Source organism: Caenorhabditis remanei, chromosome IV, assembly GCF_010183535.1.
Source record: "Caenorhabditis remanei strain PX506 chromosome IV, whole genome shotgun sequence".
NCBI lineage: Eukaryota > Metazoa > Nematoda > Chromadorea > Rhabditida > Rhabditidae > Caenorhabditis > Caenorhabditis remanei.
In genome coordinates, this window is record NC_071331.1 from 18357179 (window position 1) to 18382762 (window position 25584).

Sequence of the window (25584 nt, forward strand, 5' to 3'; positions counted from 1 at the left end):
GTTTAGAACGATTTTTAGCATATGCTCCAATGATGAAAGTTGCTCAGAATTTTTTGAAGTATCAGAATCTGAAATAAAAAAATATGACTTCAGTCCTCCTTTAAAATAGCAACTGAGCAGACAATAGCAACTGAGCTAAAATAGCATTTTGAGCCATAGCAAAAGATCCGGTAGCAACTGAGAATTTGCCTGAGAGGGGAGGTTAAGAAGGTGTCGGGTTACATGTACAGGTAACAGAACGTGTTCGGGTCATCTGCTATAAGACATAAACAATTGACAGGTCAGACTATTGCCCTAATGAAGTTATACCCTACAGGCAACTCTAGAGCCGTGATCCCTCCTGCGCTGACTTTCCGATTCCTGAAGCCCCGTGAAGAAGTGCAATAACACATTCGTATGCATTCTAAATATGCAAATTTGAACATGTTAGATACATCTGTCCTCCTGATATTGTTGTTGCGTGTAGTGGGAAGAAGGAGCTGAGAAGAAGACAAGGAGGACCCCTTTTGTCTGTGATAGATTGATGCATATCGGTAAACTCATTAATAAATTATTGAAGATCGATTGGTTGGTGAAAATGGGAATGGTCCGTAGAGCAGGTTTTAAATCTACCGTAGGCTCCATTCCTTGAAACAGGGGCTTGTTGTAAAAGACTAAAAAGAACAAAAAAGAAGAAGACATTCATTGCAATCACCTAGCAACATTCCGAATCTCCATGGATGTTGAATCCCGCACGGCTCCTCCATGCCCTCACGGCTCTCCCTTTTTCACTTCAAACTTTCATTTTGAAGATGTCAACCGACCAAGAGGAATCCGCCGTCTGCATTATTAACAGCACCTTGCCAAAGTATCAGGTAGGTCAAATTTAGGTAGCGGTTATCAGTAGAGCGCTCTTTTCAGCCAAACGTCTTTCTGTGCAACCCAGGATCCTCGTGCTGTACTCGACGTGGTATCATTGCGTGCTGCCAGAACGATGTCTCTTTCAGTCAGGTGTAGGTTTCAGAAGGATCACCCAAATTCAGTAAATGTAAAGCTTCAAACCTAGATTCCCCTCAGCTCTTCGAGAATTTCTATTCAAAAACGTGAGAACGAATTGTGTAATAGTGCATCACTCCTTTTGAGCATATTGCTGCTAATCCACTTATAGGTCTCAGATTGCAATTAGATTCTCCCTCTAACCTTTTCTTCCTATCGTATTTCCGTTTTCTCTAAGAAGACACATCTGTACAATTGTTTATCATTAGGTAACCCCTTGTCTAAACATGCAACCAGATTGTCCTTAATGGTAGCCAATTGCAGGCTGAAGCAGTCTCTACCGTTTCTCATTTTGTGGCTCATCATCTTCGGCTTGGCCTATTTGGTTCATTTGTTCTTCGAGGATGACGAGACTGGAAAGCCAATCAATAAGGAGAAACCGTTGGATGGAAAACTGGAGTAAGTTAGGATAGAGGGGATTACGGTAGTTCAGGTCTAACCCAACCCGACTTTCAGACTACTTCTCCCAATCGAGAACGACTACACAGTCGAGGACCCAGTCTTCGGAAAACTCTACGAGGACCAAGTACCCAAAATGGCAACAATTCCAAGAAAGAGACGTTGAGAAGCGAATTTGACGAAGCTCTATCTCCCTCTTCTTTTTTCATTTTCCTCTTCCTTGTCAGTCCCCAGTTTTTTCTTCTCCATGCCTTTCCGTGTATTCGGTCACGCATAAAAATGTTGATTCTTGCCTTCTTGTTTGCCGACAGATACTTTAGAGGAGACAGTAATCCGTTTTGCACCTGCCCCCTCTCTCCCCGGGCGGCACATGTGCGGTAAAGGATAGGCACAATATTACATTTCTTAAGGAGAAGGCGGCAGATGTGTGTCAGAAGTGGTGGAGCAGGAGCACTCTGGTGATGAGATTAGCACATGATTAAAGGGTGAAAAGAAGCATCCTAAGTGTACCGCAAAAAAGGAAGCCAAGAAATCTGACCCCGTCCTGTCAAGAGGTGTCTTGAGTACCTTTCACCGTTCCATCAATCTTCCTGATCTTCCCTTTGTCTCTTCCTAAAAGAGTAAAATATGCAGACGAGAGATCTTCCTTAAATATTCATGGAATTGTCTTCTTCTTTTGACCATCCCCGACGCACCTTTGAACCTTCTTCTTTGACAGTACAAGACAGATGCCCCCTCTCTCATCGGAATCACTGTATTCCCCCTTCTTCTCATTTACGCAACAAGACACCTGTGAGATTAGGTTCCCTCCAAGGTCGTATACAATAGCGCGAAAGTCAAGAGCTTCTTTTCGGGATTACCATGTCGGTATCCTTTCAAGGTGGTTTCCGAAGTGACAGATGTTTTGGGAGAAGTACTTGTGTTGTGAAATAAAACAAAAAGGTTCAAGGTTCTTCTGGAAAGAGTTGACCCCTTCCGAATGACAGATGATTCACACCTGTTTAAAGAGAGAAAGTATCGAATTGTGATGAGGGGAAAAAAGTGAAATGAAAATGTTGGACACCTGTTCATTAGACTTTTTTGTTGGTTTTAGAGCGGTTAAAGTACATTTCTGGGACAGATTTTTCTATGGGAACTGTAAATTACTGAAGGAGAACCTGTTTAAAGGCACCTCCTGAGTTTTTAGTTTGAAAATTTTAAGTCACAATTTTTCAAAACGCGGAAAACTAGATAGATTTGTCTAATTCCTCGAGAAATCTGAAAATATTATTTATAAGTTTTCCAACGAATTTCGACTCAAAAACTATTTGAATATAATGATCATCATTATATTAGATCTAAAACGTCTCGGATATTTCAGAACCGGGACGTTTCACGACTGAACATGAAAATTGAAAAGTAGTAGAATTTTATAGTCTTGCTTTTTTGTTTTACCTATGTCGGCTCGGTTACCAAAAGGTTGGCTTTAAGTTTAAAATATTACGGTATTTGGACATCCGGAAAAACGGAAATCTTGCAAGTGCTACCGTACCACTTCTCTCCCACCTCCTTGCTCATTTTCCAAAATGTCGCCACTTTCATTTCACTCCATCCCTTAATTTTTCGAAATCCCTCCGAAATTTTCCCCCCGTCCCGCCAAACCAATTTAGTGCCTATTCTCTTAATTGAACATCCTTCTGTCCCATCTCGTCCCCTCCCCATCACCAGACGGTGGAAAATAAGAGAAAAGATGCGCGCAATAAAGGTGTTTAGAGGCGATAAACTAGTGGTGTGTCCTCCTGTGTGGTTCTTCTTCGCCACTCTGGCATCTGGCGCCGAGAGAGAGAGATGAGCACACCGTCTTTTGTCGTGTCAAACCAGATGTTGCGGAGAATAAGATGTTGCGAAAATGTGTGTGTGCCAGAAGGTCATACACACCGGCGTACCTCAAAACACATTTCGCACACCGGTCCCCCCGATTCCGATGGTTTATTTATCTTCATCAAAAAATGAGATGGATGGAACCACCGGGCACCTGGGGTTACTAGAACAAAGGGTACTGTAGAGAGTTGGGCGCCAAGTCCCTGATTCTCCTGAGAGCACAGTCTAGATTCATTCCTACCGTGCACCTGGCAATGACGCCCTTCCAAAAAAGTATCATTCCCACCTGGTGACCTTTACCTCTCCCTAATCCTAGTCTACCGATACTCCCGGAGCATCAGATTGCACGTGTTGCGTAACTAGGTGTGATCGACACCTTTCCGATCATATACACGTCATATTAGTGATTGGATTTGTTTTCTCAGGTTATAAGGAATGGTTATAAGGAATATGGCTGGTTGTGTAATTGAACAGAAGGAGATGGATCAGATGTGGGGAAGGTGGTGAGAGAGTGTTATTGTAAACTGTTTATGTTTTGAAAGATCTGGAGTAAATGGAAGGCGTAAAAGCACTTAGCGGGGGCCATAGAGGCAGGTTACGGTAGTTCTAGTTTCCAAAGTATCGCCCGTTTTAGAAAATGTACAGTACCGCTTTCAGTTGAAAACGCCCAAATTTGAGAGTGTGTCATAGTAAAACTAACTGTCCCACAAAATAACTTTTTATGCGATCGAACAGACCAAGAATAGAACTCCTTTTTTGTAGTTGACAACTTTTTTGTACGGACACTCTCTAGCAAGTTACATATCGACAAAGTAATTTCTCCATTAAATTGACCAATTTCAGTGCAAGATAGTGCGATTTTTGTCCTCAAGCAGTTTTATTTTATTTATTTTATTGAAACGAAGGAACAAGTCACTGACACGTTACATTCAGAAGAGGAGTTGAGTGAGATTTAAATTAGACCGGGTCACAGAATTAGATGGTATGGGTATTGAGGGTAAGATATTTAGTAAGATTTAGTTTGGCAATATTAGATTTAAAACACCGGGAAGAAATTTTAACGGGGAAAACATGTTCAGGAAGTTTAGCAGTTGTCGAAAAATGATAATAACTCTCTAGAGAGTGTCCGTGCAAAAAAGTTGTCAACTACAAAAATGGAGCTCTACTTTTGATCTGTACGATATATTAAAAACCTACTTGATGGGACAATCAGTATTACTGTGACACACTCTCAAAGTTGGACCTTTTCAACTTAAAAAATCCAAACTTAATATACTTTGAGCGGTACTGTACGAGATTTAGATGGGCAATGAAGTTTTGAAACCACCAGACTTGAGTTCCCATTCTCAATCCCTTCACCCAAACACTTCATATTTTTCTTCTGAAACCCATGACTTCTACGACGCACACCACCATATAAACGAAAAACGTAATACAATTGCGTATACGCCATCATCATCCACCAAGAGTTGTGTGCGTGTGTCGTATATAAATTTGATCTTCACCAATTTGCACCTTCCACATCCAAACCAAGAAAGTCCCACGGGAGCCTCTAACGAGACGGCAAAGGTCGTACCAAAATCTGATATGGATGGAGAGGAGAAGCATCATCATTAAGGAGCCACAACCCATGTGACGCTTAATTTTGGTCATGACGAGGAATCAGGACCACCGAGGACGAAAGATGAGGCAATTTGTTCATCACGCCACATTATGTACGTCTGTCTCCTTATTCTGCTCCAGATAGGATAAAGATAGCGAAAGATTTCGTTCCGCTCTCTCGTTAATTGTTCTCTTCTCCCCCCGTTTCTCGGCTCATCAAGCCTTTTCAATGAGCCCTCCCAAAAAGGTCCTTTTGGAGCGAGAAGTCCTTTTTGCTCCTTGCTCCACGGCACAAGATCTGCGGGCCGCCGACGAAATAAAAATTAGCATCACAATCAAACAGAATGTTGCCAGTAGGATCAAAGAGGCTTTCCTTCCACCACAACAACTCAAGGCACCTCTTCAGGGGTCCCTCTCTCCGTTTTGCCAGATGACTTTATGTCCAGCTGGCTGGATCATTGTTTGATTGATTTGTAGTTTTCGAGACGGGAAGCCTCATTGAAGATTTCGTGGAGATAAGCGATTGAGGGATGGCACACCGTCTGTCTCTTGTTTTCTCGTTGGTGTCTCCATAGGTGCCTTTTGGATTACAGTAACACGAGGCGAGAACAAGAAATAGATTTCTGAGTGACGGGCGGCGCAAATTGAATTAGTGGACCTTTTCTTGTTTTTCATGACTAGTTCACTGGGAAAATACGCTTGTTTTTAGATAGTCTGCAGTACTGTATATTATCCAGGGTATATAATTCAGAACTTGATTTTTTCGATGCAGACTTTTTTAGTAGTCTGTGAAAACAGCTAAAAATTTGAAAGCCCGGCTAACGTAAGTATAAAAAAAGTATTAAGAAAACACATGTTTCCCAATTTTCTGCTTTCGAAATGTCTAGTTCCAGTCTTCAAACCATTTCAAATAGTATAGTTTTGAAAGTCCCCATAATGATTTTATTAAACATATGCAAAAATTGAAAATGTATTAAGATCATCAATCCTGCTTTCCCTAATTCAACGGCTTCAGCCTGTCCATCCTAGCTCCGCCTCTTTTTCATGCAATCCTCTAACGGAACCTTTCCTCTGATTCATCTCTTTTTTCGATAAGCGACCGGTGTCCCGTGATCATCGAGCTACAGTTCTTTTTTTTTTGTTTTCCGATCCGGTTTTTGGTGGCTTAAACAGAAAATCAATGACTGAATTTGTTGGGAAAACAGCTATAAGTCAGCTGACCGCTCAGTTATTTAAACTCACCTCTTGTCCCAATTTCTTGATTCTCCTAACCGGATTAAAAGGACATTCGTACCCTCTGGGGACCACTTTCGAACTTCTTGAAACTTCTCTTGCTTCAGAAAACTGACAGTTTCGTAATCCTTGCGAAACGCACCAAACTCTCCTGTCTATCTTCTGTTATTCCTCCACTCGGTTGTCTCCATTTCATTCTATAGTCATTCTATGATTCATAGTATTATGAATTCGAAAAGAAGACGTGTGTGTGTGTGTGTGTCTTCAGATGATGTCCCCCCCTTCCTTTTCTCGGCTCCTCTCACCTAGGCTTACCGCGAAAGAGAGGAATGGGCGCCAATCAAAGACACGTCCGCCGTCCCTCCTCCCTCTCCGATACTAATCTCTGTGTCTTTTGGAATGATTCTTGACAAATTCCAGGGTGCCCGTGTGGGCTGCTCAAAATTGCATCTCTTCTTTGTCTTCTATTTCGTTTTTCCCTCTCCGTTTTGCCTCCTTCACCAGGATGGTGTGACCGGACGAAATTTGTTCTTCGTCGTAGGTGCTCCTCTCATCTGAATTGGCAATTCAGAAGGTCTCCACTGTGTTGACAGAAGCGTAGCGAAGAAGACAAGAAACAAAATGAGAAAGAATGTGTGTGCACATTCTTTTCTGATTGCATTTCATGACACGTTACACCTCTACGGACCCCCCTCTCTCCTACTCCTATCAAATCGCATTTTGCTCCATGCCAAGACAGAAGACACTGCCCTTTATCGCATTATGGATGCTCCCTTTCCTTTCGTTTTCTCCCCGTATGTGGAGCTCCCAGACTACTTTAAGACATTTCGCCCACCCTGCCTTCTGTCTTCTCTCCCCTATTGTTTATTCGTATTCTGTCAAGGTATTAGCGATTGTATAAACGATGAGAAGAGAGCTCCTTCTTCCCTCTTCCTCACTCTCTCTCTCCTTCACCGGCATCTTCCATTCTCTTTAATAAACAATCTTGAGAATAAGACGAAAGAAGATGAGCAATTTTCAAGATGGTGTCAACGGGAAACCCGAAAAGAGGAATAACTTGTTATGCAATACAACAATGTCTTTTCCAAAGGGACCCCTCCTAATCTCTGTACCTACAGTACTTATCCACTACTGTTACAAACTAGGGCACCACCTGCCTTAGCACCACTTACTGAACCCCTTCACTTGTACACTTGTTCTTGTTTCTCTAATTGGGACAAGAAGATGGGATGGCTTCTGTTCAATTGGTTACGGTGAGGGAAACATCTGCCGGTGAATCTGGAAGTTTGCAACTGAAATTTGGTCAGAAGGCAGAGAGATAATGCGAAAATGAGAGATTCCAAAGAAGCGAGACTATCTAGTTTCTCTACACTCTCTACGTGACCTAGACCATCGTGGCCTGGGATTTCTAGGCCAAAATGTTTGAGATTTTATGTTCCGAAATTGTAAACGTCCTACAGTAACCGGGCTGGAAAGAAATCCAGAAATATGAACTACGAATTCATTTTGCTGGCGGTTCCCTAATTCTGAAAATGTCAGGGTTCACACGCCAAGTTTTTCGCACCTACCGTAACCTCGCCCAGGCTACCGTAACCCACTTCGCACTACCTCCAGTCCATTTCCCTGAAACCTTCATATACACATTCCTCCCAGATTTTGCTCACGTCTTCATCTTCTTTCCCATCAAAAGGTTCCCCTATTCTGAAAAATAAGATGATGATTGGAAATCCCTCTAAGAAGGGGAGAAAAGAAAAGAAGAGGTGGGCAGTCCGTCCTCGTTTTCGGTGACTATCGAATTTCAGTTTTCAAATAGAGTAGTAGAAGAAGGAGAAAGAAGGAAAACGGCGCATCTTCTCCAGAGTAGGAGAAAATTTCACCTAATTTCCGTTGGTCCATCCTTTCCTCTTTTCCACCATCATCCAGGAAAGATGCTCTCTCCTAAGTAGGTAAGACGATACATTGTAACAGACGGTTGGTATTATGACCAGAGGGAGGTGGCTGTCAGCAGCAGGTCTCTCACTCATTCTACTCGATGAGCTCCTTCCCCTCCTTCACTTTTCTAATTGATCATAATTGTATGACAAGAGTGTTTGGGTGAGTCATGGGGCTATCTCAATTAGGTCTCACTCCCCCTGAACCCCAGGTGACAGTTTTTCCCTAATTAATCCAATTGTCCTCCCCCCCTCTCCTTCCGGAAAAAGATGACACCCTTCTATTCAGAATCCCCCCGAATAAAAAACGTAGTCAATTTTTATGTGTATTCTATACCACATATATTGGAAAGGATCCCCCACTGGAACAGCTGCATCATCATCGTCATTTTCTTTATCTTCTCACGTTTTGATTCGAAATGACAAAACTGCCGAACAGGTGCCAAAGCTGTCGTCGTCGCCGCTCCTCTCTTTCAAAACCGCAGTTCAAATAAATGAGATATGAAAAAAGGAGGAGAGTCAGGTGGACAAGAAGGAGAAAATGATTGAAGACAAAAAACAATAGAGGAAGGAGAGGAGTTGGTTTTCGAGGTGTTGGAATGAGCCACATTTAGGGGGAAAATTAGACAGTATCGGTGAAATGAGAGTTAGGAAAGAAAAGTTACATGAATGGAAGCTGAAGATGTGAGGGTTCTGAATCTGATTCTAAGATTTTGTAAGTGCTACAATGAGCCGAGTTACAACAGTTTCAAACATACGTTCCTCTCGGACTACAGTCAAAATTACTGGAGAAATCTGAATTTGGTGAAGTCAGAAAATTCATATGCTGTTTTCAAATGTTCTTTTTCTCAAAAAAGAGCTTCAGTACTGGACTCTAATGATTTCCAGGTACCCGAATTGGATGGTGTGTATATCTGTTCATTTCTGTACTGGAGAAGTTTTGAAAACACATTTGAAACTCTCATGTCTTCAGCTTCGACTTATTTTGTTGAAAATTGCAACGAGTAGTCATTTTGAGCTCTTTAACACAATGTCCCCTGTAACGTGTGCCCCCCCCCCCCCCCCGAGCTACCGTAACCCGGAAAATGTAGATCGAGCACCTCCAAGCTTTTCCATCAAAGATTTTCCGCACCTCTCCTCCCGGTGAGAGACCTGCTTTCTTTCTTCATCCTTTCCATTTTTTTCTGTAAGAGATAGGGGAGTGGTGACCCCCGCGCTTCTAAAAATGTGAGTCCAGGGCTCGGGAGAGAGAGAGCTCATAAGAGGAAATGAGTTCCATTACGTATGTAGACATAGAGGACGGTGCATACACAAACCTTCCACATTTCCATTCAAAACGTCGTAAATTTTTGGCGGTGCCCCTTCTTTTCTCTCCTTTCCGACTCCTGACTTCTTCTCATTTCTCCTTGTAATGCTCCCGAAATGGGATGGTGCGATGGAGGGCTCATTTCTTTTTGAACCTAAGCCCCCCAAAATCTAGAAGCTCTTCGAAAGTACGTGCTCCCAGTTCGTTAGCGTGATGCACCAATAATTTGATCTACCTGTCCTCTTCCCCATTTCCAGAACCAGAGCATCATCCAATTATCGTGCCCTTCCAGGTCCTCTCCTCTCCCCTTCTTTTTTCGTGGCTCCAGATGAGCACATCTCGTTTTCTTTCTCTCCCGCTCAAAGTATCACATTTGGAATTCATGCCAATACTGACGACAAGCAAAAGAAAAGACACCGGTGATGATGTTGTTTCTGGAAGAGAGAGACTCCCCTATCTCTATTTCCGAATGGTAGTCAGACAGGAGAGAAAAGGAGCAGGAGAAGAAGAGCTCCACCCCCTTCAACACGATGCATTCAATGGCCTAACTTTCCAGTTTTTACATTTGCTAGACCTAGGACACCTTCTAATACAAAAAGTACGAGTTGAATTTCAATTCTGACCCTTTCCTTTAATTTCCTCCTCTCCTATCTTCCTTCCCCCCCTCCTCTCCATCTCCAACTTTCCCTTGTCTCGTATCTTCATGTCCATTAATAGGTAATTGGTATGGGAACTAGGTGGAAAACGAAAAAGTTCCAATCAATCATATCAACACTTTCTCCTTCTTCCTTATCCGTTTTCTCCTATCCATTTCCAGGTGGTGGCCCCAAAAGGTGACAGATGTCTTCTTCGCCCTTTTGTCATTATTTGCTTGAGAAGTACGGAGCGTGTCGTGTCTCCCTCTACCAAAAAATTTTTTGACACAACCTTTTTTCAACATTACACACACTTTTGTGTATATCAATCATTGTTTCTAATTGACCTGACTCATGGAAAATGATGTGTTAGTAGGGGGGAGCAGAGGGTAGGAGTCATGACTCTCCTGGTACGGAGTGGAAGGTGTGCATCATAGGGGGTACTGTAGTTGGGGAGGGAAATGGGTTTGCGGGGATCATTGGGCAATTTTTTTTAAGTATTGAAAAATTATCTCTAATTTATGAAAGTGTTAGAGAGGGCCAGGGATCACGCTTCTAAATTGTTCATTATCTTTTGAAAATGTCCAGTGTGCCATGGTGTCCAAAGTTGTACCATTACGATTTCGGCTGTAATTGTAGACCAAACCTAGATTTTCATTTTTGTAGTTGATTGCTTTTATGTACGAACTCACCTTAGGAAGTTATAGCTACTCAATTTCCCTGCCATTTTCAACTCTTCCGTTGAAAAAATAGTGAATTTTTGAAAGTGGCTTCCTACGAAATTTCTCCAGAAACTCTTAATTTTCATGCTTTTGACCCTTTGGCAACTACCGTACTCACTGTAGATCAAAATCTAGCTAAATATGTTCTCCCCCTCCCAAACAATTCAAACAAAAGAGAGAATCCGGCTAACTTCGAAACAAGGAGACACATGGAGAAATATCTGATTAGGTAGCCGTTTGGTTAGCCAAAAGGGAAAACCGTTGACTTTCTAACATCCATAGACAGGCAACCCAGTTGTGTCGAGATTCTCCCCCATCCCGACGAAATAGTGTGCGAGACGGAGAGACGCAGACACAAACTAACAAGTTTCCTTCCAAAAACTCTCGAAGACGAATAGTTTTTGTGTCGTTTTCACGGAAATGCGCAACCGTATCTTTATATCTCGCCGCCCAGCGTTCATTTCGTCCGTTGTCTGCAAGTCTCGTCAATTAACATAGTCTATCGTCGAAAGAGTCTCTCGCTTGTATCGAAAACAGTTCATTTCCAAATCCTGTCTTTCAGGTTTACTCGCTATGGAGATTACTATACGGTAGAGGAGATAAACGTGTATGTCTTTTGGAAAAAGGCCTTAGTCAATCTTCTCTTTTTCTCGAGAGAGAGAGAGAAAATAAATGAGAAGATTCTGTTCTCCTTCTACCGTCCATACATATTACTTTCACTGGTCTAATTACTCGTTATCACTTTGATACCACCCCATACAACCCCCCTAAAACACACATATATCCTCCTATCCATAGAATTTGTTGGAATCTATTTCTCCATCCACTTGTTTTTCATTTCTTCTTCCATGTATATCTACTTCTACTCTTCATCATCATCATCATCATCCGTGAGAAGCAGAAAAGAATTCAAAATGTGTGCTCCCTTCCCTCTCCTCAATTTTTTCCCTCGTACACCTCATTCAGGCGGATCCGTCCCGGGGTGGGTAGGAAAACTTGCCGAAAACACCTAAATAATTAAAAGAGCCGACGACGACGACATTAAATTTAATAAGTGTTGGTGTGGAGTGGAGTAGAGTGTGTGAGCTTGTGTGTTCTGAAATTGAGAACAGATGTGATGTGTGGTGGATCCTTGAGCAGAAGCACATGGTGATGGTTTAGAAATCTGGATGGAGTGGAGAGGAAGGAGCAAACCTAGGACATAGGTACCTAAACTTCACACGGCTAGGATAGACTTTTGGGTTCAGAATATTTTAGGGCATAAAATCTTTTTTTAAGGACTGATTCATTCTAGACCCATAGCGACAAACGGTGTTCAGGGTTGTTCAAAAACGAGACATCTCGTAGTAAGCCAGTTCTCAATTTAGTAAAAAAAATACAAGAAAGTCTACTTTTTCAAATTTCAATTCACAGTTTCGTGGAAGTTCTCCAGACCTAATTCTGCCCGAACTGGGTCACCCAACCCCTATTCCAACGTTAACTTCCTAAAATCTCTTTTCCCACAACTTATACCAGCTGGCCTCAAACATTCCAAGCGTACCTGGACACCCATATTCTGAAATTCTGATTCTCTGAAATTCTCTAACTCTTCGAAATCCATACTCTTCGATTTCCCGCAAAACCACTCCTCCTTCAAATTTCGAAACTCCTCCTTTCCCCCTGACTCCGCCCATTTCCTTGCTCGGTGGTATCTGATCACGTCCCAAAAGGGTGGAAGTGGGCGGAGACCTGAGAATGCCAGAAGGCGCATCATCTGTCGTAGTCGCCCCTCTTCTTCTTCTTCATTCTACGGCCCCAACTACAGTAAGGTAAGCCCACCCTCCCGAACCCATCAAAAAGTGGGCGGGGCATTCTTTGCACCATCCCTGTGGCAGGTGTAGTGAAGCCAGCCGGGGGAAACAGAGGAGAGAAAGACACTCACAGATGAGCCATCCTCCCCTTCCCTCTTCTCCAGAGGTTCATGTGCGCTTCTTCTCTTCTCTTGTTATGTGCGAGACTGCACACATTCTTCAAGAGAAGAGACTCTCTCTCACGTCGTCTGGTGGCGGAGAAGGACCCCTGCGGCAAGAGGCACCGCTCCCCCGCTAGGTGTGCATCTTCCCTTCATTTGGCACCTTTCGTCCCTTTTCTCCTTTTTCCGTACGCCTTCTTCTTCTTTTTTTCCATCTTTTCCCTTTCAAGACTCGCCCATTATTGGGATGCTCATCTTCACTCCTCCCCCGGCCTCATTGTGCAAAAAAGTAAAAACTTCCATATCTTGCCAACTCATCAAGGTGCTCTTCCTCACAGCTCCTCTTCTCTTTTTTCCCTTTTTTCTCCCCTCCTTTTGTTCATTTTTCCTGAGTGCTTCTTATCCACTCATTAAATTATTCTCTTCTTTCTTCTCTCAAGAGTTTTGTAGCTCCCTTGGAACATTTTCCCTTAATTTTCTCGTTTTTCGCTCATCGGATAACCTCTATAATCATTTCAGGTAAGGATGGTGGATATAGCCGAAGCTCTACCATCAACACCAACAAGTCTATCCATTCCATCCGACGAGGCACTCCGAAAATTCAAGTGTCCCGAGTGCACGAAGGCGTTCAAATTCAAGCATCATCTGAAGGAACACATTCGAATTCATTCAGGAGAGAAACCATTCGAGGTAAGTTCACCCCGGGAGCCCCCATTCCCACTAGCCACGTAGTCACCTGTTGCTCTCCCAGCTAACCAATTTATCAATGTCCCTCTGGACATGATGTCAAAAGACCTGACATATACCTGTGCACCTCTCGTAATGTTTTCGCGGCAACCCGTTTCCTCTCTTTCTCTCTTTTCTTAATGATGATAGAAATTGAAACAAAGAGAAAAAGTAGTGGTTTCATGAGGGAGTATTCCATGGAGCCTAGGTGTGAAAAAGAAAGGAAAAAAGTATAGATGCCCGTAAGGCATTCATTAATTCCTCGTCCCCTCCCCCTCTCCTTTTGCGTCCGTGTGCTAGCGGCGAGAAAGAAAAAGCGAAAAGAAGAGTAAAGTTTTCTTCGAGAAGAGCCATCCACTTTCAAGGTGCTCAAAGGCTCAACGGAGGTGTGGTGGGGTTAGAGGAACCGAGAATAAGGGACCCGAATTCTGAGGTACTAGGTTTTTGATTTTTTTGTTGAATCTTTGGCTATTATTTTTAAATTTTGGTAGTCTAGAGTATTAGAAAAGTTGCCATCAAAATTTTAGGACCTAAGACATTTTTAAACTTGGAATTAACCAGTTTCTCAAGAAAATAGTTTCCCTTTATTTTTTAAGCTCTGATTTCAGGTCAATGAGTCTTTTACTCGTTAAACTTACCCCTACACCTCCAAAATTCGAACCCAATCACTCTGATCCCTTATCTGTAACTCTCAATTTCAAAGCTACCATATAAAGTCTTCTCACCTCCCTCCTCCCCCATTGGTCGCGTGCGTGCTCACCTGAGCTCCGCCCCCTATCTCTAGTTTCCGGCTCACCTGCTCCCCTCTCCTGGCCCCCACCCCTTTGCAGCCATTGGCTCTTCTTCTTGCTCCTCGCTCTATTAGGACTTCCTACCAAAAGCACCTTTGGGTGCAATAAACAAACCTTGGCGAATAGTTAGTACGTGATCCACTGCCTTCTTAGATTTATCGCTCCCAATGGGGCCACCTTCAAAAAGAGCCCACCCGACTTCGGCTTCCCACACACACACCGCCTCTTTGATAAATTGTTCCATTCTCAATATTTCTTCTTTTTCAGTGCCAACAGTGTCATAAACGATTCTCCCACTCCGGATCGTATTCATCTCATATGAGCAGTAAGAAGTGTGTTCAATCAGCGTCCCCGTCGATGGTCACTCCCTTCAATCCATATCAATTAATGATGTATCGAAATATTATGCTACAATTGCAAACGCCTCAAGTCTCATTTCTGCCCAACACCAATAATATGGAGAATGCTTATATGAGTCTTCTTCAAGCCAACCTCCTCCAAACCCTCGACAACGGATCCTCCCCTACTGCCACGTCACCACCGTCTTCTGTACAAGAGCCATCGAGTCCTGAGCCTAAAATCGAAGTGGTGGATGAGCCAGAAGTGTCTGTGAAGATAGAAGAGGAATCGGTGAAATCAGAAGACACTCAGAATTCTGTACCTGAGGAATCAGTGACGCCAGCTGTATCGATGTCACTGTCACCAACGCCTGAGCAGAATGGAAATGATTTAATGATGAATAACGGAGGAAGTGGATCCGATGGAAAGGCGTCGCCTGATTGGAGGCCGTTGAGGTCCAGAAGTTTTTTGAACGATTCACAGGTAAGGTTTTTTCAAAAACTATAGTACTAAAATTCTCTTAATTAGAAAAGTACTAAAATTCTCTTAATTAGAAAGTCCTAATCCTTGCACTTTTTCAGGTAGCTATCCTTCAAAACCATTTCAAAAGAAACCCGTTCCCATCGAAATATGAGTTATCCGCCGTGGCTGAGCAGATCGGAGTGAATAAGCGAGTTGTTCAGGTAAGAGAAATCTTCATTTTATGATGTTTCTGAGAAGATTTATCGTCGCCGAAAACCTCAGTTTCCCACAAGGTGTCTCAGGAAGAGAAGCTCAGAAAAAGAACACATGTGCATCAAGTAGCTCATCAAATTTTCTGTGTACATACATCACATTTCTTCTTCTTCTACTTCTTCCCCATCAGACCAAGTCCAGAAGGACGCAGGTGCCCCATTCAAATACATCGTTATTCCTCCACATCACCATCTCTCCCATCCCACCCGGTTTTACCGCAAATACTTTCAGGTCTGGTTCCAAAACACACGAGCCAAGGAGCGACGGAGCAATCGGCTACCGAGTATGCCACGTGGATCGTCCGCCGTGGCACCGACGTCGCCTACAGTATGGCAGACACCTGCACAACTGATGGCCGTCTGGGCTCAGCAATGTCTTCAGAATGGGAACAATAGTTTGACGAGCAATTCTCAGGTTGGTAATTATCCTCCACAAAAATGAGACGACACATGTTTTCGCGCATTAAATTGGATTATGGATTAAGGAGGGGAATGATGGGGAGGTGTAACCGGTTATTATGGGTCATCAATTGTGAGGACCAGACGGGTGTCAAATAGTGGGACCCCTCTTGTTCAGGTAGTTAGAGTAACTTAGGGATATGCCCAGCTAATTATCCTATCTTGTTTTGGTAGTCTTCCTGCCAAACCCAGGTGATCCATAAATCATTTTGGGGGGATAGGAAGCCAGGAGGCCCTCCCTCGTTTCGAAATATCAATTCATCAATTTCACGTCTTGCTGGGATGACTGAAGCGGAGGGTTGTAAATGAGGAGCCTCCCCCCACTCGGACCTTCATCAAATTTGCCTAATTCGACACCTGCTCTCTTTTAATTTTATGAATATTTATGGGTGTGTACAGTACCGTACCTAGGGGTTATTATAGGGGGCATCCGGAAAGGGAGCATTAATACAATTCTAGAATGCTCTCTGGAACATCCAGACACCTTCAATTTGGAAACGTGAGCCTCCTCCCGTCCCCCTATCGATACTTTTGGGATGATCCAATTAGGACGGCACCTAAATACGTGAGGAGATGGGGAGAAGTGGAGGGAAAGGAGAGTAGGAGGAAAAGCAAGATATTGTCGAATATGAATAGGAGAATAGGAGAGCATCTGTCGACGCTCATAAAAGATAGAAAGATGGGAGGAAAGGAGGAGGAAGAGGTTCTATGACTATAATAGGATGATACTAAATGAGAATGGCTTGTTGCCACCTGAGCACCCCCTCAAGATGTTGCTCCGATATGGTCTAAGATAAAGGGGGATGAAGCTGAAGAAATTGGAGTTAAGGGGCCGGACGTTTTGACACTGTACTGTGAAAATAAAGTTGAAAGCATCTTAGTTTGGATGTGTATCTAGTTTAAAATCTAGGTTTTCTCAAAAAACCTCATATTTAGCATGAGCATATCGTGAGACTGTTTCAGTCCCAGGCTCATATTTTTGATAGCAGAACTGTAACTAGGCTGTTTTAATTAGGGCCCTCCCTGGAAAACCATCGCGTGTCAAAGTACACGCCACCCATCATGAGTGCATCAACACAAATTTCTGAAATTGCATTTTGTTTTTTTTTGTTTCTCCTCCCACTTTTCCATCACCAATTCTTTCGTCTCTCCTGTGACACGCATACATATATATCTATACACCAATATTGGGGTCGCTTCTGGCCAAAAGATGGGACGAAAAGACGGAAAGAAAGAAGACAGAGGGGGCTCCCCTTCGTTCAATTTCCCCCTTTTGTCTTGCATAATTTGTGTCATTCAATTTACCTTCTCCTTTCCTGACCAGAGGCTCTCACACTCTCAAAAGGGGAGGGCGCCTTCACAAGAAAAGGAATGAGTAGAGGAAAAGAGAGAGGTGAGAGAGGGGGGACCCATCAATGGAAATGAAATGAATTCGAGTGTTTTTGGTGGAGAAGGCAGAAGAAGCAGGCACCTGCTAATGAGCTTCTTTGTCCTCGTCTTTTCCCCCGTCGTCTTCTTTTTTCCACTTCTTGAAAAAAAATAGTCAGAGAGGGAGAGAGGAAGAATTAGAAGAAAAAAAACGAAATCTTCTGAGTCAGAATACAATCCATCAATCTCCTTTTTTACAGGATGAGTCCTCAACCGTACGTAACGAGAATACGGTAACTGACGAAGTGATGGATCATGATGGTGTTACGACGAAAGAAGGAAAAGAGACACCTCTGGATTTGACCCTCTCCACGGAAGATACCGAACCAGAATGGTCACCGGAGAAGCTTATCGGGTTCTTGGATCAAACCGGTGGAGTGATTCAAGAGTTATTGAGACAAGCTGGAAATGGATTTGTTACGAATCAAGAGGAAGAGGAGGAGAAGCCGGTGAAAGCCGAGGAGAGCCCTGTATCAAGCACTTCGTCTTCGATTTGGCCATCATTCATTCAATCGTATCCATCGATACTGGATTCAGCGAGTCTCTCGGCGTTGGAAAAGGCCCTAGATGTAAGTTTCATGAAATCTATTTTTTAGTTTCTAACCCAAATATTTGTTTCTAGAACCAAAAATCCTCTGAAGACGACGCCTCATCCCTCTGCTCCAACGAATCGAAACTTCTGAAATTCCCAACGACACCAATCAAAGAAGAGGAAGGACTCTTCTCATGCGATCAATGCGACAAGGTGTTCGGGAAGCAAAGTTCGTTGGCTCGACACAAATATGAGCATTCGGGTGAGTATCTAAAATTAGAGGGTATTAAATAGGGGGGCACCATGTTTGGATACATGGTGATGCAATCGTATTAATTGAAGGATGAGAACAGGCGGGTGTTTGGGGGGTTAGGAGAGAAGAGAAGGGGTTAATCTAATTGAGAGGACACGGGAAGGGACAGCTGTATGTATCTTTGAGATCATTGCTTTTTGAAAGAGAATAGAAATTATCCGGGATTATTACCTTGAGAGAGAATATGGTATACCAATAGATAAATACATTTTGTTTTTCCTGGAATTTTAACAGCTGGTGTCCTGGTTTTACGGTTAGACTCGTAGATTTAGATATCATAGGATATTTACATCAAATCCAGAGCCTAGTGTTTGTTGTTTGGATCCTACTAGAACCGTTAAATCAGTTTGTGGGATCTTTGTAACTTTCGGCTAGTGGAAAAACAGAATCCCGTACCAAAACCAAACTTTCAAATTCATATATTTCCAGGTCAACGTCCTTACAAATGCGACATCTGTGAAAAAGCGTTCAAACACAAGCACCATCTCACCGAACACAAACGCCTCCACTCCGGAGAGAAACCATTCCAATGCGACAAATGTCTGAAGCGATTCTCGCATTCCGGAAGTTACAGTCAACACATGAACCACCGCTACTCGTACTGCAAACCATACAGGGAGCAGCCTGGAGCCACCTCACCATCAGACCCTTCGGATGCCCTGAACGGAAGTCTGACAGTGAGCCCGTCCTCGTCGAATACACCACCTCCAAATTGATCTCTTTCATCCATTTCACTTCGGTTATAGATTAGTTTTCTCTTCTTTTTCTTAACCTCTGGCTGTGCCAGTCTCTTGCCTTTGCAGCTTCCATTTGGTGCTTCCCCCCCTGATATGTACAGTTTGTTCCCCTTTTTATAGTCATATTGTCCGTGATATCTTCTTCAATTCAATTCGCTTCGCTTGTACTACTTCTCTTAACTTCCTCGTTTCATTTGGCCGGTGCCTTGCTTTCATTCGCTTTCTCTCACTCATCCTGTATTCTTTTTCCTAATCATTTCTGTGAAGTGACCTCCCTGACCCATCAACTTCCTCTTTACCTAGTCAACAAAACAATTAATGGTGCAATTAATTTCTAGTGTTTCTCACCTTTGGGACCAACTAATCCGTTTTTTCGTGTAACACTGACAACACCAGAAACATTTTCCTTGTTTTTTATCGTTTTCTAGATTTTTTATCGGCTAATAATAAATTGTTCTTCTAATATATCAGTTGCAGTTTTGGAGCACATTTTGCAGAAACAGAATTCAGAAATTATTCAAATTTTATTGGATTAACAAATTCCTGGTGTGAAAATCCTCCTGGCAGAAGGTGTCTCTCTGACCAATGGGCATATGGCATAGTGATTGATAGTCGGCATTTTGTCGTTGAGGAAGAGAGACCAGATATGGTCAAATGAGCCAAAGAAAACGAAAGAAGACGTACATATATATGCATTTCACGGTTCATTGAAGACCACGTTTTGTCAATGGACCTACGATATGGATATGGACGGAGACAAGAAGAAAGAAGATTTAGTTTGTCGTTTAAGGGAGGATATGGGGGATCGGAAGCTTTTTTGGGTTTTAAAAAAAACTCTACAGATTTTGACCATCCTCTGCATTAGCCATTTTTGCTCTATTAGATTATTAAAAATGAACAAAAAATATGCTCAAAATTCTGAGCAGACTCAAATATTTAACAAACTTCCAAAGAAGTGAGATGATTAAGCGGGACTACTGAAAACTATGCATGACTCAGAAACCTACACTCTTCCTAGACCTGCAATTTCTTGTCCAAATTTCAAACCTATATGAAAAAATGGATGAACTGTCATTGTCAACATGTATCAAATTGAAGCAGGTGGGCATCATTTTCCGTCGTGAATCGGCGCCCATGTACCTGAGAATTGGGTCAGAAAATGGGGTGGCAGATTTGAAAAATCCGATTTTCAAGAAGAAGGGAACTTTGTTTCAATGCATCAAAAGATCACGGTTGCAAGTTGAGGTGGGATTGGACAACTTTTCCAACAAATCAGTGTCTAAAAAATCCTTTTACTTCAGGAGCTCAAGGAGACGCGAATCTCTTTCAGTTGGACTTTTCGGATAGTATTTTCGAATTCATGCTTTTGAAATGGAACAGTTACAGAAATTTTCTTCGAAACTCGAAGGTGTGAGAAGACATCTGCAGCCAAACATTCGACGATTGAATGTTTGCAGTAAAATAAATTACAATTAACTTTTTTTCAATACATTGAATTATAAATTGAAACATGTTGATTGAAATTGTTGAATATCAAAGCAATCACAAGTAAGCGCTTTACTTTCCAGAAACAGATAACCAAATGGACGTTATTGAATTTGAATAACCAACAGGGCAATCATTATGATTATATTCAAAACTGACCAGAATATAGTGTATTTCACTGGATCTGCTGCAACTGGCATCTTTCTCCATTTGATTATTACAAGTATCATGCAACAAATTTTGGTTGACTTTTCGTTTGGAATTTTCAGTGTGCAATGTATTGTCCATGTACAAAACATTTCAAAAGTTTTCAAATTCGTTTCAGCTCTCAACTGATTTTTGCATTTCGCAGATGAAATAACGTACAGTAATCACCATAATTCTAACAACTTTGGCCGTTTTCAGTTGAAAAAGTCCATCTTTGAGAGAGTGCCATGGTATCACTGATTGCTTTACAAAATTAAGTTGGGATTATGCATATCAAAAGTAGAGTTTCATTTTTGTAGTTGACAACTTTTTTGTACGGACACTTCCTAGAGAGTTATGATCATTTTAAGGGGACAGCTCAAAAACCGCACTATTTTGCACTGAAATGGGACGATTTGGCGGAGAAAATACTTTGTCGATATATAACTTGCTAGGGAGTGTCCGTACAATAAGTTGTCAACTACAAAAATAGAGCTTTATTTTTGATCTGTTCGGACCTATAAAAAGTTATTTTGTGGGACAGTTAGTTTTACATATTCTCAAAGCTGTACATTTTCAACTGATAACGGCCAAAGCTGTTAGAATTATGGATACTACTGTTTGTACCTGCGAAGTGATTGATATAAGTCTGAGTCATCGACCGTTGGATGTGTTTCAGACGTCACCGGACTTCTACAGATAATTGGAACTTGGAGAGTTTTGCCAATTGTTGGGCACCATATGGCGTTTCTAAGATTTTTTTGTTGTTGATTTCACTTTTTTTAAATTTTACTTTCTCAAAATAAATACTATCAGTTATTTCTTTTATTCTGTTTACAAATCGCTGATTAGGAACGAGAAGCAATAAGCGCATGCAGCACATCTCGCTTTTATGGAACAGTTGCGCTCATCAAAAGATTAAAATCTACTGTAAAGTCGAAAGGAATAACTGATGAGTTAGTGTTGCATTACTGTAGCGGAAAATAGCCGAGATTGAATCTAGAATAAACATGACTACATAATCATATTAAACTTAGACTGGTTCCGTTCAGAAATAATCCCGATAACGAAATTACATACTTGGAGGAGCTTAGCCATATGATACAGTTTGAGAAGTTTCAATTTCTGATTAATACGTTCTCACACCAATTTGAACTTTACTGCGAAGTCTCATCACACAAAGTGCCATCACATCCGTTCAAACCATTTCAGAAAAACTGTACATCTTTCTAATTCTCAATAAACTTTATCAAAGTTATATTGCTTCGGAACAAAAGCAATGAATGGAGTCCCGTTTGAAACCTTACCTATGAGATATATGAAAAGAGAACAAAGAATATAAAAAATTTTACATATTTTTTGTCCTATCTTGCTGAGCATAATCATTTTCCCAGAAAATAGGTTATTCCAGCGACAAGCCTCTAATGTAGTTGAAAGTCTGATATACTTTCCAAAAAACAATATTTTCTGACGAATTCTCATCAATTCTAATCATTTTTTCAAATCAATTTCAAAATTTCTGAAGAACCAGAAATTAAGAATGGTAAAGGTTACGTCAAGTATACTGTTGTCTTCAAATCTTGCAGGACCGTACTCGGTCAAAATCTGAAATATAGAATCTGAAAAAATCTGAAATATTGAATCTGAAAAAATCTGAAATATTGAATCTGAAAAAATCTGAAACATAGAATCTGAAAAAAATCTGAAATATTGTGTGATGAGGGTTCGTTCCCTCGGCTAAATAAATGTGATCGAATCCGCATAAAACAATTTTTTCCTAACCCAGAGTTACAAAGAGTTCCTAAAAAAACAAAAAAAGTGGAAAAGCAGTACATTTACAGAATTCGACGAAAACTTGGAATTCGGTTTCGTTGCATAAAAATATCAAATTTGAGACTTCTTATGTAACAAGTAATGAAAACGTGGATGCTTAACGTTAAGAAGGATTTCAAGAGAGTTGAATAAGATGAACATTCACCAATAGTAACAAACCAAAATTATGAGTGAGAATAAGAGTTTCAGAATGCTTTACTAGTTTGCTGCTCGTTTGAACTTTTATTCGAAGTTATGATTCTCATCTTGTCATCAGTTCTACAGTAAGATATGAAGTAAGAATGATTTTCGTGGCACGCATTCCACTGAAAACTTTGTTGAAATTTTTACAAATCCGACAATTTCAACAAAGTTTTATCATTGTTTTTGATCTACTGAATTGAACAGTAGATCTGGAAATTATCGATTGAAAAATTTCCTTTTTTAGCTTTTCTTAAAGAAATATTCTCAACATTAGATATATTCTGTTTTTCAGATGCATAGAGGTAGAAGACAACAAAACCCTCAACCGGTACTAGTCCGCATTCATCAGACGAGATTCCAAAGACTTGCCGAATGGTGCAACAACATCAAAACAAACATTGGACAAAAGTACAAGCGATCGAAACGTTTTTGGGGGTTTTCATGGGAGTAAGTGTAAACATCTCCAAAACCCTTATCAACACCTCAACTTTGATTCTGATTAACCTTTCAGGATGTTAAAAGTATACACATAACAAGGGTGTTCAGTGAAAAGACGTCTGATACGACTGGAAAATCCTATATTACTGCTGGCAAAAACTTTCAGAAATTATTTAAAACATATCTTGTGGAATAACTGATGAAAGCAGCTTTTGAAAACATCTATTTTCCCAGGCTCTACTCCCTTCCATCATCGTTTTCTCCGCAATGGCAAGCCAGAATCAGATGGCACAGGATCTCCACAGAAACGTCACCCAGTTTGATGTCGAATCGATCCGGAACCTTGCCAAGTCATTAAAGACTGATTGAAAGTAATTAATATAGTCAATATTTCAGTCTCACAAGCTCCAGAAATTTCACTTCCCGCGGCTGCTCACTTCTCATGTGTCTGATCTACCTGGCACACAAACTGTACGGATTCAATGAAGATCTGATGAAGGTGGTCGGGTTGGGACTGAAGGTGCTTGGAGGTGTTGGAATTGCCGTTGGGGTGTTTTCTCTAATGGGTTCGTATGACGATGGCATAACCGAGGCTTTGACATTGATGTATTGTGAGTTTAATTTGCCTTGATAATTAGATTTGAACTTTCGACTACTTCAAATGTGTTGATTGAAAAAAAAATAAAAAATCACGAAAGAACTAGGAATATCATTTTTAAAATAGTGATTTTCAAGAGTTCAAGGCATTTTTTGGGTTACTGTAGTCGCGTACGTTGGTGTGCACTGAATTCTCATTTTTCTCGTTGTTAACAAGAAGTCAAACTTGGACTTCAAGCGCGTGAAACACGATTTTTACGCCGATTTTCAGATTATACACAAGCCTGAAGCTCCGCCAAACTCAACTTTTTTTGACTACTTCTGGAATTCTTGCAAACATGGGTGGGAACGCCAATTTGTCTGATCCTCTTTTCTACGGACATTTCCAACCCAGTTCAGTCTCTTCTCATTTTCTTTTTTTCCCCGCCCATGTTGACAAAAAAGAGGATCAAACGTGGTTTCGAAGTGTCGCTGCGGTTTAATAGTCATTTCCTGGCCTGTGGATTCAACCTTTTAAAACGAAATAAACAAACTTTAAAAATTTCAGAAGGCTTAACGCACCACCTGCTGCACGTTTTTAACCAATCCAACAACTCGAAGTTGTAGACGACAATGATGAGAATCAGGATGAAGAGAAAGAACGACGAGGCTGCTGGCGCTGAAAGAAACATGATTGGGAATCCCATCGTTGATCACTTTCGATAAAGTTCTATTATCTATCTTGAATTATTATTATTATTTTCTTTTTCCCTAACATTGTTAAATAAATATTTGATGAGAAATTGAAATTTTACAGATAGGGGTTATACAAACAAAAGATCGGGATGTCATAACTGATAAATTGGTGAATTTTACTGATTGCTCAATTAGATTGCGAGATAATTTGTTACTTATTCTCGCAAAGTTATGAAATGTCTCTTCCAGTCCACGATACAGCGTCTAACTGATAACTTTTCTCAAAAACCTATTTGTTTAAATCTATCTTACAGAGTTTTCAATCAAAAGCATCGGAAATTCTGAGCAGAAGTCTCTTTCAGCTTTCCTTCTGTCTACACTGAAACATGAACGTGAAAATAAATCGTAATTTGTCCGTTTCTAAACCTAAAACCTCATAAGCACAATCGTTCATAGAAATCCAATTCGAATTTAAAGTAGAAATCAGTACAGGAAAGGAGGAATTAAAGCGGCACGTGGGTAGAATGAGAAATAAATGAATGCACAATTTTCATTCAAAAGGGACATCGCTATTAACAAATGTCTCATTTTTTACACGGAACTGTTCAGAAAGACAAGGAAAAGAGAAATTCTTAATTGAGTTATGCTCGAAGATCATGCTAAAACGAGTGATGAAAGGTCGAAATGCCGAAAATCGCGCATAGTCGTTGTTTAAATCCAACTATCTTCTCGTAGTGCAGGAGAGAAAATTTTTTTTTTATATTTTAGGAGAAATGTGTAAAAATAGACATTCATGTGCACGGCGAGAAGATTTTTTCATAGAAATGAACTCAAAAATTCACCACAAGCAGCGATTTTCTTAACTTTCAGCCTTCATCACTCTCTCCAGCCTGATTTCTGGAGCCACCTCCAAGAGAATTTGCTTTTTTCCGAGACGCTGGGTTGATTCATGAAAAAATTAGAATTTTCGAAATACCGGAATCTCCTTTTCAAGCTCTATCTGATCAAATCTAAAACAGTAGACTACTATCGGCTGCTCGATGAACTGTCTCTGATGTTTCCAATGCTCTCCCAAACTGCAGTTAATTGATTATTTGACGAGTAGGAAGTCTTCTGAAATTATCGGCGGAGAGTACCTTTAGTTACAATTACAACTAACCGTCCATAAAACATTTTTCATCGGGAAACAAACGTATACACTTGAAATACACTGTGTGAAACGACAAATTGTGAAGCACTCCTGCACTCCTCTCGCGAGAAAAAGACCAGCGCGCCACTAAACAGTACGCGCGCGGAATTTCGGAGCTTCGTAGCTAGACTACTGTAAAAGTACTGTACATAAACCGAAACCTCTCTCTCTCCATTCTGGTCATATATTGATTTTGGATTTTTCTATCTTATTCATAAAAGAGCCAAGAAAAAACAATTGAGCAATGACAATACTCCACCTCTTC

General features: G+C 41.2%; 3 protein-coding genes across 3 annotated transcripts; all 3 read left to right on the top strand.

Moving 5' to 3' along the window:
* Positions 1 to 791: 791 nt before the first annotated feature.
* Positions 792 to 1600, top strand: GCK72_015081 (uncharacterized protein; the record flags this gene model as incomplete). The annotated part of the gene is made up of 4 exons (XM_003088762.2): positions 792 to 854; positions 901 to 992; positions 1300 to 1434; positions 1492 to 1600. 4 exons carry the CDS (start codon positions 792 to 794, stop codon positions 1598 to 1600), a joined length of 399 nt encoding a protein of 132 aa, XP_003088810.1.
* An 11599-nt stretch (positions 1601 to 13199) lies between these two features.
* Positions 13200 to 18712, top strand: GCK72_015082 (uncharacterized protein; the record flags this gene model as incomplete). The annotated part of the gene is made up of 7 exons (XM_003108446.2): positions 13200 to 13364; positions 14459 to 15013; positions 15112 to 15213; positions 15497 to 15679; positions 17352 to 17720; positions 17774 to 17945; positions 18426 to 18712. The coding sequence occupies 7 exons, from the start codon at positions 13200 to 13202 to the stop codon at positions 18710 to 18712; spliced, it is 1833 nt and encodes a 610-aa protein (XP_003108494.2).
* Positions 18713 to 23125: 4413 nt separating this feature from the next.
* Positions 23126 to 23489, top strand: GCK72_015083 (uncharacterized protein; the record flags this gene model as incomplete). The annotated part of the gene is made up of 2 exons (XM_053730618.1): positions 23126 to 23208; positions 23255 to 23489. The coding sequence occupies 2 exons, from the start codon at positions 23126 to 23128 to the stop codon at positions 23487 to 23489; spliced, it is 318 nt and encodes a 105-aa protein (XP_053585390.1).
* Positions 23490 to 25584: the final 2095 nt, after the last annotated feature.